Below are 18,034 nucleotides of genomic sequence, written 5' to 3'. Positions count from 1 at the left end.
TAAAAGAATGTCTGCTATCAAGACATTGCTTTTGTTCTATTACTTTATTTATGACTGAATGTTTCTAAAACTAAAGACACTCGTCCATGCTCTGCACTGCAGTGGAGATGTGGCAACGTCGTTCTCTGTTCATTGGCTCATCTGGTGGTTCAAGGCAAATGGGTATTAAATCTGAACAAGCTTCAGTACATACCGGTCAGTACGTCTCATAGAAGACCAAAAGATGTGAAAGTAGTCTACTTTACCAAGGATGTACAAGTCATTACAGAAACCACTGTCTAGAATTAATAAAGCACCCACATTTTGGAGTATGCACAATCACTGCTACAGGTAATTTAAAAATGAGGAAACTGCTGTATTCTGTATATTTTCCCATTCACTAATGAGTTTATCATATTTTGGTGGAAATTCAATCGAATAGTATGTTCAGAGTGTGCTAAGAATTGGTTGGTAGGTTTGAGGGGTTGAAGGTGTTTATTGTAGAACAACTTGCAGAGGCACTTGTAAAAAGTTTCAACAGCTTCATTAGTGCCCCCTTTTGCTATCATTATTGACCTTTTCTTATGAAACATGGAATAGTGTGAATATAATACTAAGACCAAAAACAGCTGTTATAAAGATGTCAGGGGATTAACATTAGAACAGACAGGGGTCAAAGCAGTGGTACAAACCTGACAGAGCATAACACCAAAACCTAATTCTTTTACAAATTTACATCTTCTACATCTTTCCACATCAAAGAGACCCCTCTATGGGATTTGTGTGTGTGTGTGTGTGTGTGTGTGTGTGTGTGTGTGTGTGTGTGTGTGTGTACCTGTCAAAACTGCTTCTGCAGTCTGTTGTGTATTTATGTATATACTTCACTTTTTCTCATGTCAGATTGTGTTTTTTTTTTTTTTTTTTTTCCCTCCCACGGAAAAGGTTGTGAGTGTTAGCCACTTTTTCAGTAACATCCAAATGTTTGCAGTGTCTTCAGGCAGCTGCACATGTATTTTAGCTGATTGCTGCCAGAAATGTTGCCAAAGAAACCTTTACGATAGAGGATAGCAGTAGCTTCTTGCTAACTATTAACCAGTATGACAGTGAACTAAATTTTAAAGCCTTCAATGACAATATGAGACCACAGAAAATTCTTACGACTTTATTGATTTAACCAAAAGCTGTGGAACTTAAAAATATTCCATCTGTGGACAGAAACAGTAGAAAGCCTGAATTTTCAGACACTGAGTAGCAGATATGGACATCGTTAAGGAAACAAAGATGTGGGTCCCCCACACAAAGTAGTAAGAGAACAATTAATCCAAATGCTGTTGCTCGACATCTAGTGGCGAAGTCAGAGCAGTGAGAGACAAAGTGCACACAAACGATGTGAAATAAGAATTCTGAACTCTAACAGCTGAAGCTAAAGAAAATGGTAGCATTAAGATAGGATTACAAAGTAAACGTTAAACTGCAGCTACATTCACTGAACTATAAGTAGCCTACAATGCAAAGTGGAGGAAAGACATAATATACGAGCTTCATCATAAAATTTCTTGCAAACCAACCACTCGACTAATTGACAGTATGGTAACAACCAAGTGTTCAGAGTAGTCGTGGGATACATCATCAGCTCTCAAAAAAAATTAAAAGTGGTGTACCAAAGGGATCAGTCTTTGTACCACTTATCTTAAACCTGTATACTGCAGACATTCTAGAAACAAAATCCAGGGAGTTTAGTTATGCTGACAACTGCGTACTTGTAACGAGGTGTAGCTCAGTTGAACAATCGGAAGAAATCTTAATGGCAGACCTAGATGTAGTTGGAAAGTGCTTTCGTAAATGAAGACTCCAACCAAACATCACCAAAATGGAGGTTTCCTGCTTACAATTAAATATGAAACTGGCCAGAAGAAATCTCGACATACGGTTTGTGAATATGCTGCACTTATGAGGGTTGTTTGAAAAGCTCTCAGAACAGAATAGAAAAAAAGTACTTACATCACTGAAACTGTTTTTATTTTTCAATGTAGTCTCCTTGTAGATTAATGCACTCGGTCCAATGATGTTCCAGTGCCTCGAACCCATCTCGATAATGAGTACCCTCCAGCCCTGCAAAATAGTTGTCAACTCCAGCTATCAGTTCTTCATCCACCAAGGAAAATTTTCAGCTTTGGGAAGACATGGAAGTCAGATGGAGCCATATCAGGTGAATAAGGTGGGTGTGGCAACAGTTCATACCTTAGTTCGTGTAATTTTGCCACAGCAATGGCACGTATGTGCGGGCAAGCATTGTCGTGTCGCGGCACCCAACTTGCAGATAACTTTTTCGTTTCTAGTTCTTGAATTAAAATGTGATGTATCCTTTCAGATGATATCTGGCAAGCGTGAGCAGTTTAATGAATTTTCAATTGGCGATCCTTCGTGACCATTTTGTGCACTTTTTCAATGGTTTCTGGAGTAGTGACACATCTTGGTTGACCACTGCACTGATCATCATCTAAGTTCTCCAGACCAAATTTAAATTCATTTGTCCACTTTGCAACAGTTGAACATGAAGTGTATTTTGTAAATCGGCATGGACATCCTTTGCTTTCATACGTTTCTTTAAGAAGTACTTAATCACCAATTTCCCCCCCCCCCCTCCCCCTCTCCATCTTCGCAAATCGCTACACGGGAACAACACGAGCCAAATCACTGCCACAGCTCTCTTCAAAGAGCACTCGTGTGGCATGTGTTTACAGGCAACAGTCCAATGAATATCACGTGAACAACTTGTTATGCTAGCGTTGACCTCTTGTAGTGATTCTGAGAACTTTTCAGACCACGTTCGTAGGAAAAACATCAAAGTACCTCGTGGTAATCCTTGATAGAACTATATCTTTCTGGGAGCATGTAACAAAAATATCTGAAATATTGATTATGAGAAATGACATCATCCAAAATCTGTGGAGTACAACCTGGGAAGCACCGGCACTTACCCTGTGTTCTTCGGCAGTGAGAATGATCAGAGGTATTGTTGAATCGTGCCGTATGTGACCGAGCGAGGTGGTGCAGTCGTTAGCACACTGGACTCTCATTCGGGAGGACGACGGTTCGATCCCGTCTCCGGCCATCCCGATTTAGGTTTTCCGTGATTTCCCTAAATCCTTTCCGGCAAATGCCGGGATGGTTCCTTTGAAAGGGCACGGCCAATTTCCTTCCCCGTCCTTCCCTAACCCGAGCTAGCGCTCCGTCTCTAATGACCTCGTTGTCGACGGGACGTTAAACACTAATCTCCTCCTCCTCGTATGCAGTGGCTACTGGCACTGAGCTGCATTCCACCCCCTCAATGATGACGCATAAATGCTCTCACAGACGAGTACAAAAAGACCATTTATTTTAAAAATCTACTAGTCCATCATGATATGAATGTTGCAGACCTTAACTTACTCTGCTCTAGACGACCAACAACTAAAGGGTCAAGAGTTGCTGTGGAAAATAGTCCAACCTTACTAATGCATGGACTCAAGCAAAATAGTAATGTGCCATAGATCCCCCCCCCCCCCCCCCGGTCCCAAAAAAAAAAAAAAAAAATGGATCTGACCTGCGATGCAGAATGTGGTCTGTGCTAAAAAGAATTAGAACCAAATATGGCAGATGTGCTTATTTTTTACGCAAATGGACTAAGCGACTATCTCCACTTGGCAATTGTTGGGAACCACAGACCATCAGACACATCACAGAAGAATGCCCCCACAAGATTGTACAATGGTAGACCTTAAGACTTCCAGCTGGCGACTATCAGAGTTGATAATTACACCAATAGCCTAGAGGTTTGCAAGTTTTTGTGTTATACATATTATTCTATACATTCAACATATTTTTTGTGTTTGTCAAAAAGCCATATGATACATATCATTATGTGGGTGTAGGGCTGAGGTTGACAGAGGGAGTATTTTGTACAGAATTTCAGACAAACCAATGAGAAGTTATGGCCTAAAATGTGTTCCCATTCTGTTACCTGTCTTGCCCTCGCGGTGTCTGCCCTGTCCTTCCTGAGCCAATAAAAAGTTCCAGTCAACTTTAATCCTGTCCTGTTTTCTGGAAAAAGTGAGACTCGAGTTTGGAAGCTGTCATTTATTTATTTATTTTTTTGAGAGTAGAACTGCTGTCAAAACTCTAAACAGGCAAGTATTTTATCTGTTTGTATTTGGCAATAGTGAAAACAGTTAAGCTATTTTCATTTCCTCTTCAATATTTGTATGCTTCAGTGTAAATTGTTATTAATCTAAAATTGTGGCATGTGCACGCAAAGTCCTTAAATGTCAGTGTTTTCGTACTTCCTGTGTCACGCAGACACGGGAAGTGTTCAGTCTCGAGGTATTTGCACACGAGCTCAGTTGCACGTAATAACGGTTGTGGTTTCTCTTGCAGTTTCTTGGCGTCTGGTTGACGGTTCGCTACAGGAACCAGAAAGACCCACGAGCTAACCCTAGTGCTTTCCTCTAACCCACTAGAGTAATGTGCTGCTGGTTGCCGGGTGAGAACTAACTACTAAGCTAAGCTAAGCTAAGCTAAGCTAAGGTCTTCCACATATCAAAACTCATCTGTCTCTGTCTTGGCAGTCCCAGAGGTTAGCATTCACAATGTTGTGTGCCAGCAGTAGACTTTCTCTCAGGAACGATCAAGCACAGTCCACTAGTGTTCAGGAACTGGAATTCCTTCGTGTGGCCTCTGGAGTGATGATAACATACTGAATTTATAATTATTTGAAAGTCTGTGACATGCAGAAGGCAGGAGACGACCTACATAAGGAAAGAACAGATTGGGAACGGAATTGTAAGTGGAGGAGGACGAGATGGGGAGAATTTAACAGTCAGTAATTTCAAAGACTGAATTTTAGGCTTTAATAATAGCAGTAAAGGTTGTCTGAAATTGCACCTTAGAATAAAGCTGTTCTATAACAATAGACAATAGTTGATGCTCCACTGTTGTTTGACTGGTTAAAACTGATATCGGAAGGGGGGGGGGGGGGGGCATAAGTATGAAATGGAAGAAGAAAACAGCAAAATGGAAAAGTTTTTACCTTGGTATTGCACTGACAGCGAAGGAGAAAATGCATTTATTTATTTTGAGTTATTTTGCTACTAAGAACAAAATTCAGAGGACGAGCTAAAATTTTGCCTTCCAAAGATTGTTTCTCCTCCTGTTTGTAAATATTTGATAGAGCGTATAAAATTGGTGGTCTGTGATGTCGGGCTATCAGTTTACCCTACCTTCCAATTGCATTCAATGAGTAGAATTTGTCGTAAGATATTTGACAGAAACATTCATTATGAATTTACTTTTGCCTTTCAGAAAGGCAATTACTACCATAGCTAGTTTGCTAGTGCTGGAATCAATTCTATAAAATGGGTTCTTATGATGCACAAGAATTTCTCTGGAGTAAACACATTATAGCTATTGACAGACAGCTGCGTAAAAAATGCCAAATATTTTATTTGTTCAGTCTTCTTGTAGTAATTGCCATATTTATACTGCACAAAATTGTGTAAAAACTGTGTTGTCACATTCTGCCATTTTGTGTATCAATACATATTAGAAGATAGGGCTAATTGATGAAATTTTAGTCCTTCCGTCGGTCGTAACGTATTCCTTTAAGTAATATATCGACTCGGACCACTAGGTAATCTACATATAGTATCGAAGACTTTGCTTCGTCAGTTGTGGATGTTAATGGACAGAGACAGCACTGTTAAAGTTGTGCTGCTCTGTTACGAAGTAGATTATACCTCAAAACAAGTGGTATGTAATGTGACAGGTGCTACTTGCTTCGATAAAACTTTTGTGGGTGTACCTATCCAAAGGTCTCGAGTTTTTCCCAGGTCTGCACTAGGATTTTAATGTGTCACTTATCACTTCTTTCACCTTTGGTAGTGTTCATTAATGTGAAAATTTTTGGGTTGCGTGAATGTTAAACTGTATAACTTGCTGGGTCGGTCAGTTCAAAGGTCAGAGGAAGGCAGCAGCTTAGCATCTCCAGTAAGAGCTTGCCTTGCAGAGCACTGTGGTATTCAGACTGGCCTTTGGTTTGATGACAAGAAAATAACTACCTCACCTTTCAGGACTCGTAGCTTACTGAGAGGTTTTATTTGTAAAGAGTTGAGTTTGGAGGGACAATTATGCATTCTTAAAAAATTGATCAGTCCCACGAAGGCCGTCACCATTTGTAATTGTTAGAGTTCTGTGTTGCAGATGACACCACAGGTGGTAATAGACACCAGTATGTATATCCAAAAAAATAAATGGCTCTTCTATGAGTTGGATTACAAAGTGAAGAGCCCCACAAACATAGATGTGATTCGAGGATTGGGTAATGTCTTATGGGCGCACTTGACAAAAAGTCATCTGTCTACAAACAGAACATTGACATTTTTGATTGAATTTAACATCATGTCCTTAGTGTCTTACAGATAAGCTACAAGAGGTGAAATAAATCAGCTGTAAATCAATGCAAACATGAAACTTGTTTATTTAGTATGCCAATGTTCATTTCTTGCAGCTACTGGACAGTTATAATTAAAGTGCAGCTACTCACATAGGTCCAGTGTAGGCTGTGATTACCGTATGGCAGCGAAACTTGGTAGGTATTCTAATGCATTAATGTGAAACTGGAAAATAGTTGGTACTAATTTTTTCCTATCAAGAAATATGCACAGAAATGTTTCCACACGTAATGTATTACGGACATAATGCAAGCACAAAAGATCAAACAAGTGAGAAAGGCGTAATGTCGGTTTTATTATTAACTGCCGCTTAAACAATTTATTCAGTACAGGCACCGAAGACGTCGACGAGAGGCTGTATCCGTCAGACGATTGTTGACAGCAGTTCTGACGGAACCTAAATGATGTGCTCCCGTATACTGGCCTTCAGATCAGGTAGAGAGCCGAATGTTTCTTTCAAAAGTAAAGTTACACGGATTTAGACCAGGTGATCTTACAGACTACACACCTGAAAAACCTGTGAAGATAATATGTTTGTGTAAGGTTGTATTAAGCAGATCTTTCACTGGGCAAGCAACAAGAGTTGTTGCCCCATCTTGCATGAGAACATTGGTTTCCACACAGTTGCGTTCTTCCAAAGCAGGTATCACAAGCTGTACAAGAATGTCTTGCTAAACAGGTCAGCAGTCCATTACATGCAAAGGCAGCTACAGGGGTAGCATATTAGAGGATCTCGGGGAAACACAGAAGGGGCTTTTTCTAGACGGTTGCAGATCGAACACGGGAAGAATGTATATCCGGGAACCGTCGGTATAACAGTTGTAACTAGTTGTAGCTGTGTTAGGAAAGTACCAGAGCTCCAAGTGTTGATAGAAAGCACTGATGCTCAAATTGTTGTAGGCACTGAAAGCTGGAGATAAGTTCAGCTGAAATTTTTGCAGAGCACCTAATTGTGTTCAAAGGGATAGGCTAAACACAGTTGTTAGTGGCGTGTTTGTTACTGTTAAAAGTAGTTTAACTTGTAATGAAACTGAAGTAGGTAGTTCCTGTGAGTTAGTGTGAGTCAAGGTCATTCTCGTCGACTGGAATAAAATAATAATTGGATCCTTTTACCAACCTCCCAACTCAGACAATATAATTGCTGAAATGTTCAAAGGAAACTTGAGTCTAATTTCAAAAATGTACGTAACTCGTACAATTACAGTCACTGGCGACTTCAGTTTACCCTCAATATGCTGGCAAAAATATACGTTTAACTCTGGAGGTATGCATAAAACATCATCCAAAATTTTGCTAAACACGTTTGGTAAAAATTATTTTCAGCAGTTAGTTCATGAGCCCACTTAAATAGTAAATGGTTGTGAAAATACACTTGACTTCTTAGCAACAAATAATCCTGAGCTAATTATGTGTATCAAAGTGGATACAGGGATTAGTGAATACAAAGTTCTTGCAGTGAGGCTGAGTAGCATAACTTACAAATCCTCCAAAAATAAACGAAAAATATACCAATTTAAAAAAAAAAGCAGATAAAAATTCACTTGACACCTTTCTAAGAGACAATCTCCACTCCTTCCAAACTAACAATATAAATGCAGACCAGATCATGTAGCTTGAATCCAAAGAAATAGTATCAGAAACAATTGAGAGATTTATACCAAATAAATTAACAAACGACAGAGCTGATCCTCCTCCATATACAAAACGGGTCAGAACACTGTTGTAAAAGCAATGAAAAAAACATGGCAAATTTAAATGAACGCAAAATCCCCAAAATTGGCGATCTTTTACAGGAGCTCGAAATTTATTGCGAACTTCAATGTGAGATGTTTATAATCGTTTCTACAATGAAACTTTGTCTCGAAACCTGGCAAAAATCCATAGAATCTGGATGTATGTAAAATATTCGGGTGGCAAGACACAATCATTGCCTTCTCTTTGCAATAGCAGTGGAAATACAGTTGATGAGAATGACAGTGCAGCTAAGCAGAGTTACTAAACACACCCTTCCGAAATTCCTTCACAAAAGATGAAGTAGTAAATATTACAGAGTTCAAATCAAGAATAGCTGCCAGCACAAGTAACTTGGAAGTAGATATCCTCGGAGTAGTGAAGCAACTGAAATCACTTAATAGAAGCAAGCCTTCTGGTCCAGACTGTATACCAATTAGGTTCCTTTCAGAGTATGTTGATGGAATAGCCTCATACTTAACAATCATATACAGCCACTCACTCAACAAAAGGTCTGTACCCAAAGACTGGAAAGTTGCACAGGTTATACTAATATTCAAGAAAGGAAGTAGTAGTAATCCACTAAATTATGGCTCCATTTCGTTAAAGTCAGTGTGCAGCAGGATTTTGGAACATATTGTGTTATGAATTACATCAAAGAGAACAGTCTATTGACACAGTCAATATGGATTTAGAAAACATTGTTCTTGTGAAACCAAGTAGCTCTTTATTCACACAAAGTGTTGCATGCTATTGACAAGGGATTTCAAATTGATTCCGTATTTCAGGATTTCCAGAATGCTTTTTGATACTGTACCTGTCAAGTGGCTTGTAATCAAATTATGAACTTGTGGAATATTGTCTCAGTTATGTGATCGGATGGGTGATTTCCTGTGAGAGAAGTCACAATTCACAGTAAGTGACAGAAAGTCGTTGAGTAAAACAGAAGTGATTTCTGGCATTCCCCAAGTAATTTGAGTAACTGTCTTAGGTTGTTTGCAGATGATGCTGTCATTTAATGTCTAGTAAAGTCATCAGAAGATCAAAGCAAATTATAAAACGATTTAGAAAAGATACCGGTATGGTGCAAAAATTGGCAAGTGACCCTAAATAATGAAAAGTGTGAGGTAATTTACACAATTGCAAAAGGAATCCATTTAACTTGGTGTACACAATAACTCAATCAGATCTGACAACTGTAAATTCAATTAAATACCTAGGAATAACAAGTATGAACAACTGAAATTGGAAAGAACACAAAATGTTGAGGGTAAGGTGAACAACAGACTGTGATTTATTGGCAGAACATTTAGAAGATGTAGCAGACCTATTAAACACTGCCTACAATATGCTCGTCCATCCTCTTTTAGAGTACTGCTGTGCGGCGGGGGTTCTTACCGGATGGGATTAACAGAGTACGTCGAGAAAGTTCAAAGAAGAGTAGCACAGTTCGTATTATCGAGAAACGGGAAAGAATGTCACAGACGTGCTATGGGATTTAGGGCAGACATCAGTAAAATGAGACATTTCTCATTGCATAGGAATTTTCTCACAAAATTTTAATCACCAACTTTCTCCTCTGAATGCAAAAATGTTGTGTTAGCACAGACCTACATAGGGAGAAACAATCATCATCATAAAATTATGGAAATTGGAGCTCGCTCCGCATTATTCGAGAGTGGAGTAATAGAGAATAATTGTGAAGTTGGGTTGATGAGCCCTCTGACAGGCACTTAAGTGTGATTTGCAGAGTTCAGTGCAGAAGTACATTTCGTGCAGAGGTCGTGGTACAGCTGACAGGCTGTCCGGATGTGTTCTCTCCAAAGAAGGACGGACCGAGAATGCACACGACACAGTTACGTACGGCGAGTGCAGTGGCTCTTTGGCACGAGACACAATTTAACGTACTGTCACTCTGTAGAATATTAGTCTGCCCCGTGTCATCGACGTTCGTCCGTGCCAGAAACCGAAGCAAATTCAAAATGTTGCAGATAATGATGTCTCGGCTAGTGCACCATCTAGATGTTGTAAAATAAACTGTAAAGGTTTTCTGTACTGTTGACCACGTGGTGGGACAATTCTCGTGACACTGCACGAGCACTAGTACTGCCCGGGGCTGCTCGGTCAATTACAGCAACAGCAACAGCAACCTCATCGATAACCTCCACCGGGATAGTACGTCTTTGTCTTTCACGTTCCCCACTGAGCTGACCCGTGTTTCAGAACTGCATTATCTTCTTTAAACTATTTAATGACATTGGGCCTCTCCTCGGACCTTTCAGTTGATGATACTCTCTCAGTGCAGCACTGTAATTGCTGCACTTTACATAAAACAGTTTCACTAACAGCACACGATCTCTCTTCTAGGTAGCCGTACTGTTCACTCACATTACAGCTTGTCAAATGACTGTGCAGATGTCATATCGTCAGACAGTGTAAAGTGCCATATTGCATCTGCTGTCCAAAATTGGAACAACTTTTTTCCCGTGTAAACCTGTTTCGCATTATCGTACCTACGAAATTTCACCGCCGTACGATAATTACGGCCCGTACTGGACCTCCACGAGTAGCTGCACTTTAGTTATAACCACCCGATAGTTATAAAAAGTTGTATGCTGCCACATAACATTTTAAAATTCCATTTTTAATGCTTAAAGATCATTGTTTCTCCAAAGGATTATTAAAGTGAATATAAGACAAAAGCTGTCATTCCTCACAAAAGTCAGTTATCAGTGTCAATGACTGGCAGAACTGGTTAGGTTCCTGTGATGGAGAATTTGTAGCTCACCTTTTGGGACTGCCAGACTGAAACACTTGATGTGGCAGGTGTGTCTCTTCATTCCTGTTAACTACTTTCTGTACACATTCCTCAAAATTTTGTATAACCAAAATAATTGTTAACCTGGCATAACTCTGTACGGGTGGCTAGTAACAGCGGTGGATGGTTTAGTGTACTCACTTTTTTCATAATGTTCTATATAGTTGAGATTTAACCTGCTCCTTCATTGTAATTATTGGCAAAGTGTCACGTGTTCATAATGTCAGTTTTACTAAACCCACATTCTCAATTTAAGGTCAAGGATTTGGACTGTTCAGCGTAGAATTACTTGTGATTGTAATAAAAGTGTTTTATCTTATGACATAACATCACTAAATTGTTCAAAAGTGTAACATTTTCAGCACATGCTCAGTTATTGGTAAGTGAATAACTTTCCAAGTGTTGCATTACTTTTAGTAAACTTACACTAAGATGTCGGCTTGTCATAGATGAAAAGTTGGGTTTCTGCACTGAAAGTTAAAACTTCAAATAACTGCAGGTGAATGTTTGTTAATTGGAGTAGGTATTGTACAATCTTCTCGAAAAGCTACTGTCGTGTGCTCGATTGGAGTAATAGTGATACAGTTGAGCAGGAAAGGAGCCAACAGTGTAGACTTTTCATCAACTGCCACTTAAGGACAGCTGACAGCAGAAGCTGTGCATTTCGGTATTGGACCGCTTCACACGATCCCCTTTAATGAGGACTGTAGTGCTAGTTTTATAGCTCGGTATTAGCATTACGAGTTTTCTCCTCAGTTTCACTATTAGCTCTAATCTGTTGTAGGCTTCATGGGGAGTTAAATCACTTACTGAAAATGAGCGGTCTTCTGCTAACCCAGAGTGCCGTCCACAACATTCTGCTGCAACCGAGCTCATTCTGTGACAGTTTTTCAGTGAGGTGTACATCCTGCAAACACTTCATTTTGATCCGGGTTCGGTGCTACCTTGTATTCTGGACTGAAATGACACTCTGGGCATCTTGGTCATTGCTTCTTCTGAACGCTCTACTTGCCAAACGTATCGGTGATTAAATGCAGGCAGATTGAGAGACGGACAAGACCGTACCACTACAAATCGTGTCTGTTAGTGATTTATATTTATATTCCCACCCAGAGGTGCACTTATAACATTGAACTGATTGACTGCCCTTTTAGTCAGAGAAAGGAAATGTCGAATCCATAATGGGGCCTTTACACGCTCAAGTTTGTCGGAGCAGACGGTTTGCAAGTCTGGAGATCTGGTCTGGAGTATCCAGTTCGCATTTACACCTTCTGACCACGATGCACCTCTCTTGCAGTCCCTAATCAGTAGTCTGTGAGTGCAGAGTATTCACTGGCTGTGGCCAAATTAAGTAAATTTATGTATAAAATGATTATTCTCTATAGCGTTATTACTTCAGAAATTACAAAAAGATAAGGATAAGCACATAGAAGATCACCAAAAGAGTGGCTTCTAAAATACGTAACACTTTCGAGGAGCTAGAAATTGAAAGAGAGTACTGGTTTAAGTAGCTAGGACAAAGCAGATTTTTTCTTGTGGCATATTACACTGTATATAAGGAGAATTGACATCGATGAGAAAATCGGTAAGTGGTTATAAAAGACTTACAATAAAATCGAGGTGCTAAAGCAACTGGCAGAAGCTATGCTGATATGAAATTTTTTGCTGAGATATCACCTTCGTTGAGCCATATCTTTCCAGAAATATGTCACGCCACTATATACAGTACTAAAGCACTTCATCTCATCTGCATCAGATCGAGTGCCGCCGTACTTTTCACAGGCCGAAACACTGTCTGTCTGGACAATTAAGTGCAAACATCTGAGCATATAAAGGATCCTTAAGTGCGAAGTGTGAACCAGTTGCAAGATATGTTACAACAACTGCAGAGGATTTTCATTTCAGCTCATCTGAAAATGTCAACGACTAAATAGTCCACCGTCTAAAGGGCAGAACGTTTCCACATTTTTACCGATTGCCGACTGACATTAGGTGATGGACACACGCTAATTTGTAATTTTGGATGTCATTTCATAAATTCGGCAATAATGTGCTTACACGGTGCTTCATCTTTCATTCGGCATCTACTGCTGTACATCAGTTTAGTATTGTGACATGTTGCAGGTGACGCACACATGCAGGTGCAACTTACATTCACTTGACTACAGTCTCTGTTCTCTGGCTGCAGAGACCAGACATAATGAAACATTTTCTTAAAAATTTTCACATTTAGGGGCTGGATCTTCAAAAACACAGGAACACAATCTTTTTTATTTCTAACTGTGAAGTCAAATACCAATATTCACAGATTTAGTTTTAACAATGCTTCAGTAGTTCTGTAATAATTTATTTTCAAAAAACTTTCACCCACTATTTGACCCCTATAGGGGTTGAATTTCCAAAAACATTGAAACACATTTCTTTATTTCTGACTTAGAAACTAGAAACAAGCTTTTGTACGTCCAACTTCAAATTGCTGTAGTATGTTATATACTCAGAAAGTTTTCATTCGTTATTTCTATAGGGGCGGCATTTCAAAAAAACCCTTCTTAAATGATGCCTGCAGTATAAAATAAACACCCTCAACAAATTTCAAGTTTCTATCCGTAGCGGTTTGGGCTGGGCGATTAAGTCAGTCAGTCAGGGCATTTTGTTTTACGTGTAGAAATGTACAGGTTTATTGCAGTGATGTTAGACTAAGCAAAATCAAAATATTATAAAATAGTATCAAGTTTCACCTCTGGCTGAGGGTGACACCTATTCCATCTCTTTGATCCTTTTATAAGGAATTTTAGCAAAGCGTGTTTTATCTCAAAGGAGGCTGCATATAGGGTGCCGGTGCAACCTATTCTCTTATAATGCTACATTGCTTTGCATCCGTTCCAGGCCAGATCGAAGGAAAACATCAAAACAATTCATAGGCGGGCTACTAGATTTGTTAGCGGTAGGTCCGAACAAAATGTAAGTGTCAAAGAGATGATGCTTCAGGAACTTAAATGGAAATCCCTGACAGAAAGGCGCTATTGAGAAAATTTAGAGAACTGGAATTTGAAGCTGACCGCATATAGTCAGTTGTTTTTCCCCCGCTCTATTTGCAACTGGAACAAGAAAGGAAATGGCCAGTAGTGCTACAGGGCACCTTCAGCCGTGCACTGTAGGGTGGCTTGCAGAGTATCTGTGGGATCTGTTCAAAAATTCCAGAACTTAGCCCACAAAATTTTTCTACCCTTACCTTTTACTTATTGTGCACGGTCTTCTTCAAAATACTCTCCATCACAATTGATACACTGCTCCCAATGGTGTTTCTGCTTCTGGAAGCAATCTCGGTATGCCTCTTGCTCAGTCTCGGTATGCCTCTTGCTCGATTGCATGAAGCGCTGTCTGCAAATTTTCTTTTATCTCATCTATCGTTGCAAATCTTCATCCTTTCAACGGGATTTTTTTACTTTGGAAATAAAAAAAAAAGTCTGCAGGGGGCAAGTCTGTTGAGTACTGAAGATGAGGCAGCACATTGATTTTTTGTTTTGTGCAGAGATGAAAGTGTGGGTGTGTTATTGTGATGCGAGAGCCGTGAATTCTCTCACCACGTTTCAGGCTGTTTCCTTCTCTCACTTTCTCGCAACTGTCGCAACATGTCCCGATAGTACCGTCAATTAACAGTTTGTCCCTGTGGTACGAATTCGTGATGAACACGGCTTTGACATTTGATCTGACGAACTTTTATTGGCCCCAGAGAATCTTTCCCGACCCATTGTGAAGATTGAACCTTGGTCTCAACATCATAACCTTACACCCACATATCATTGCCAGTTATAATTTTCTTAAGGAACAGCTCATTCTCATTTGCACGCTCCAACAGCCCTTCACAGATTGTGCAGCGAATGTCTTCCAGCTCTTGACTCGTGAGCCACGGGATGAATGTGGCGGCAATACGATGCATTCTAAGATGCTGTGTCAAGATTTCACGATATGATCCAACAGAAATGTTACATTCTTCTGCATTCTCTCGGACAGTCAGTCTTCGATTGGCACACACAATTTTGTTGACATTCCTGACATCGACGGCGTCAGTAGACGTCGAAGGGTGTCCCGAATGAGGGTCGTGTTTAACTTCCGATCGACAATTTTTTAAATGGCGTGAACCGTTTGTAACGTAAAGTACAGGTTAAGCACTAATTACTGTAGGCGTCCTGCATCATTTGGTGTGTCTCTATAAAGTCTCGAGATGTAATTAGTTTTGGAAAACATTATTCAAGTTTTACTGTCTGAATAAATGTATGTTTTTTAGTGTAAAGACCTGTCATTTTAAAGTCACATGTGAAGGCATACAGACATTGACTTTTCTTCAGTGTATTCATGAGCACATCAGCAACAAGAATGTGGGAGAGGGGATGACAAATGATCCTATGGAATACCAGATAATGGCTTGCAAAGTATTCATGTTTATTAAAAGGTTCTAAAAACTGAAAACATATTTAACTTTGAACATATTAAAAGAAATAATGTAAAGAACTACTGTCATGGAATCTGTGTCCTTAATATTTACTAGTATTGTTATAAATACATATTTTCTCCCTAACAGGCAGTTTCAAATTCTGTTTTCAGATAATTGCAGCCGTCGTCGCTTACCGATACCGCAACCAGATGAATCCGGAAGACAAAGCAAGTGCCATTAATGTACCTAGGTATAACAGCTATTTGTATTAAAATGAGACGGGAACTAGTCAACTGTGTACCTCCTGTGCACTAGTGTAAACAAATTTTCTTACAGCGAGAGAAAAACACCATTGTATCAAATTATTCTTACATTACTGTAATGTGAGTCAAGATTTTGTCTAAAGATGTGTACTTTATGATGACTTGAAATTTGCTCTTGCTGTATTGTAAAACCATGTTTTTACACAGGGTGTTCCATTTTATTGCATTTACTTACAAAGATTTATCATGTTAAGGTAATTTTGGAAGCATTTTAGGAGATCTCTTTTTGTTTTGTTTATTAGTTTTAAGTCTTAAATATTCCGGTGATATTTAGATACTAATAACAAATATTTGTAACTGTTTGACCAAGTGTGGATATGTTCTTTTGACTGGAAGAATGTTGTATCAGATATTTCACAGAGTTTTTATATAATACAACTCTTGTTTACATTCCTAGAAAAAGTGTCTCGTATTAAAGGTAGGTGGAGTAAATTGAAACACGAGATGCATTTTATGGTTAGAAATCTGGATATAAGGATTTAAATGTTAATAGCGGAAAATTGTATGTGTGTCACAATGTCTGTTAGTGGATAGGCTCAGAGACCAACAGTTCCAGAATAGAACTATAATTCTTCCTCAATATCCCGCTTAGTTTGGCATTAGTCACATACTATATAAATACCAATTGACCCAGGTGTATCTTTGCCACCAAAGAGTGGCCCTTATTGAAAGGTGATGTGTCATGTATATAGATTAGTTCTTAGTATACAAATAACACAGTTTTATCAACAGTGTGGTATTAATAAATGCGAGAGTAGTGTTGACTGTCTTCTAACAGTCATCACATACCTGTGATGTAGCCTTACTTAAAATATATTGACGGTAGAACAGTGATTAATTTATGCGTATTTCATTATTATGCCTAATTCTGTGCAAAGAAAAAAAATGAATTCTGAGATAGGTTCCGCTATATATGTACCTTTTATAACTTATTTTAAAAAAGAATAATCAATTTGCTGGTATACCAGTTTTTTAGCGAAATCATCCTTATTCTGACATTTTATGTTATGTCTCTGCTTGCAAAACATCAGGGAATGCATTAATTTTCCTACTAGATTTTGAATTGGTCGTTGAGACTGTCGTAGGAGTGTTGAAGATAACATTACTTGTAATAGAAATGTGAAATAATGTGTGTTAAACTGTTATAACATGTATTTTCCATTTGTGCTTAGATGTGTCTGATGGCAGAGTTGAGACATTGCGGTTCGTTTCTTCACTCTAATGCCATCCTACATCGTAATATGCTTAATGTTGTTCTCTCTCTTCCTTTGTCTGTCCAGTATAGTGGACTGACAAAGACACAGGAAGGAACAGTATTTAATACTGGAATCTCATGGTGCAATCATAATTTTAAAGCTGCCTATCTGCAAACACTCATTTGGATTGGGCCAGCTTTGAGGCTAAATCACCAAAATATTGTGTATAATGTAACTGCTTGCATATGTCTAAGCTTCTAATCTCTTGTAGTCATTTCTTTTGTGGTTGTGCTGAAATACGTAAGTGTAATTTATAACCTACGACACTACTTTCTGCCTGAATGAGCAGTTTCAGGCATTGCAGTAATTGTGTGATAGTGTTGTTACCACTGGATAAATCCCATCAGCTCTTCTGTTATTTAAACAAAAATCTTATTAGCATATTTTTGTATAATTTAAATCATTTCAAACCTAAAAGAAATCTTCAATATTTTATATGAACAGCTGAATGTTTAAGGGCTATTAATAAAGCATAGACAAATCAACAAAATTGGTCTGTCCCTGTGTAAAACCTACTCCTACAATGTTTTATTTCACAGCACAGTTAACACTATCAAAAAAGGTAAAATTAATACTCAAAAGAAACAAAACAGTCAAACAATAGAATGTCCAGGTTGGAATAACAACGTACCAATTTTATTATTGTATTACCCTTTCCACAGGTAAAAAGAATCATATTTTGCAACCAGTAATGAAACATTAAGAGTTCATAAATGTCAACTCTAACATATCTTATATGTATCAAGTATAATTAAATACGTCATACTTGCAACAACAGGTGTTTTAGAAATTGAATACTTAATTTAGTAAAAGATAATTTAACATTTTGATGATATAATGATAGGATTTACATGGTTGAAAAGAAATTACATAACAAATTTTAACTAGCTGTATTGTAATACAATAGAGGCTAATTTGTGAAATTCTGGGAAACAATTGCACTTTCTACACACGAATACTGTCTGTCCTTAACAATTTGGTATTTCATATCTTTACCTTGTGTT

At 38.6% G+C, this 18,034-nt stretch overlaps 1 protein-coding gene across 2 annotated transcripts in view; it reads left to right on the top strand.

Annotated features, from left to right (window-relative positions):
* LOC126215095 (tetraspanin-31) overlaps nucleotides 1-17,520 on the top strand; it is a 59,286-nt gene extending 41,766 nt beyond the window's left edge. Inside the window, exons 6-7 of one of the 2 annotated variants that reach the window (XM_049941744.1) lie at nucleotides 4,396-4,501; nucleotides 15,622-17,520. In XM_049941744.1, coding sequence (XP_049797701.1) covers nucleotides 4,396-4,470 — 75 coding nt within the window. In that variant the 3' untranslated portion in view covers nucleotides 4,471-4,501; nucleotides 15,622-17,520. The remainder of the gene's footprint in view (nucleotides 1-4,395; nucleotides 4,502-15,621) is intronic. The other variant, XM_049941743.1, reaches the window with a different exon arrangement.
* The last annotated feature ends 514 nt before the right edge of the window (nucleotides 17,521-18,034 follow it).

Source organism: Schistocerca nitens, chromosome 12 (genome assembly GCF_023898315.1).
Source record: "Schistocerca nitens isolate TAMUIC-IGC-003100 chromosome 12, iqSchNite1.1, whole genome shotgun sequence".
Taxonomy (NCBI): Eukaryota; Metazoa; Arthropoda; class Insecta; order Orthoptera; family Acrididae; genus Schistocerca; species Schistocerca nitens.
The sequence above is the reverse complement of the archived record's forward strand: the minus strand, read 5'-3'. Positions and strand labels throughout refer to the sequence as shown.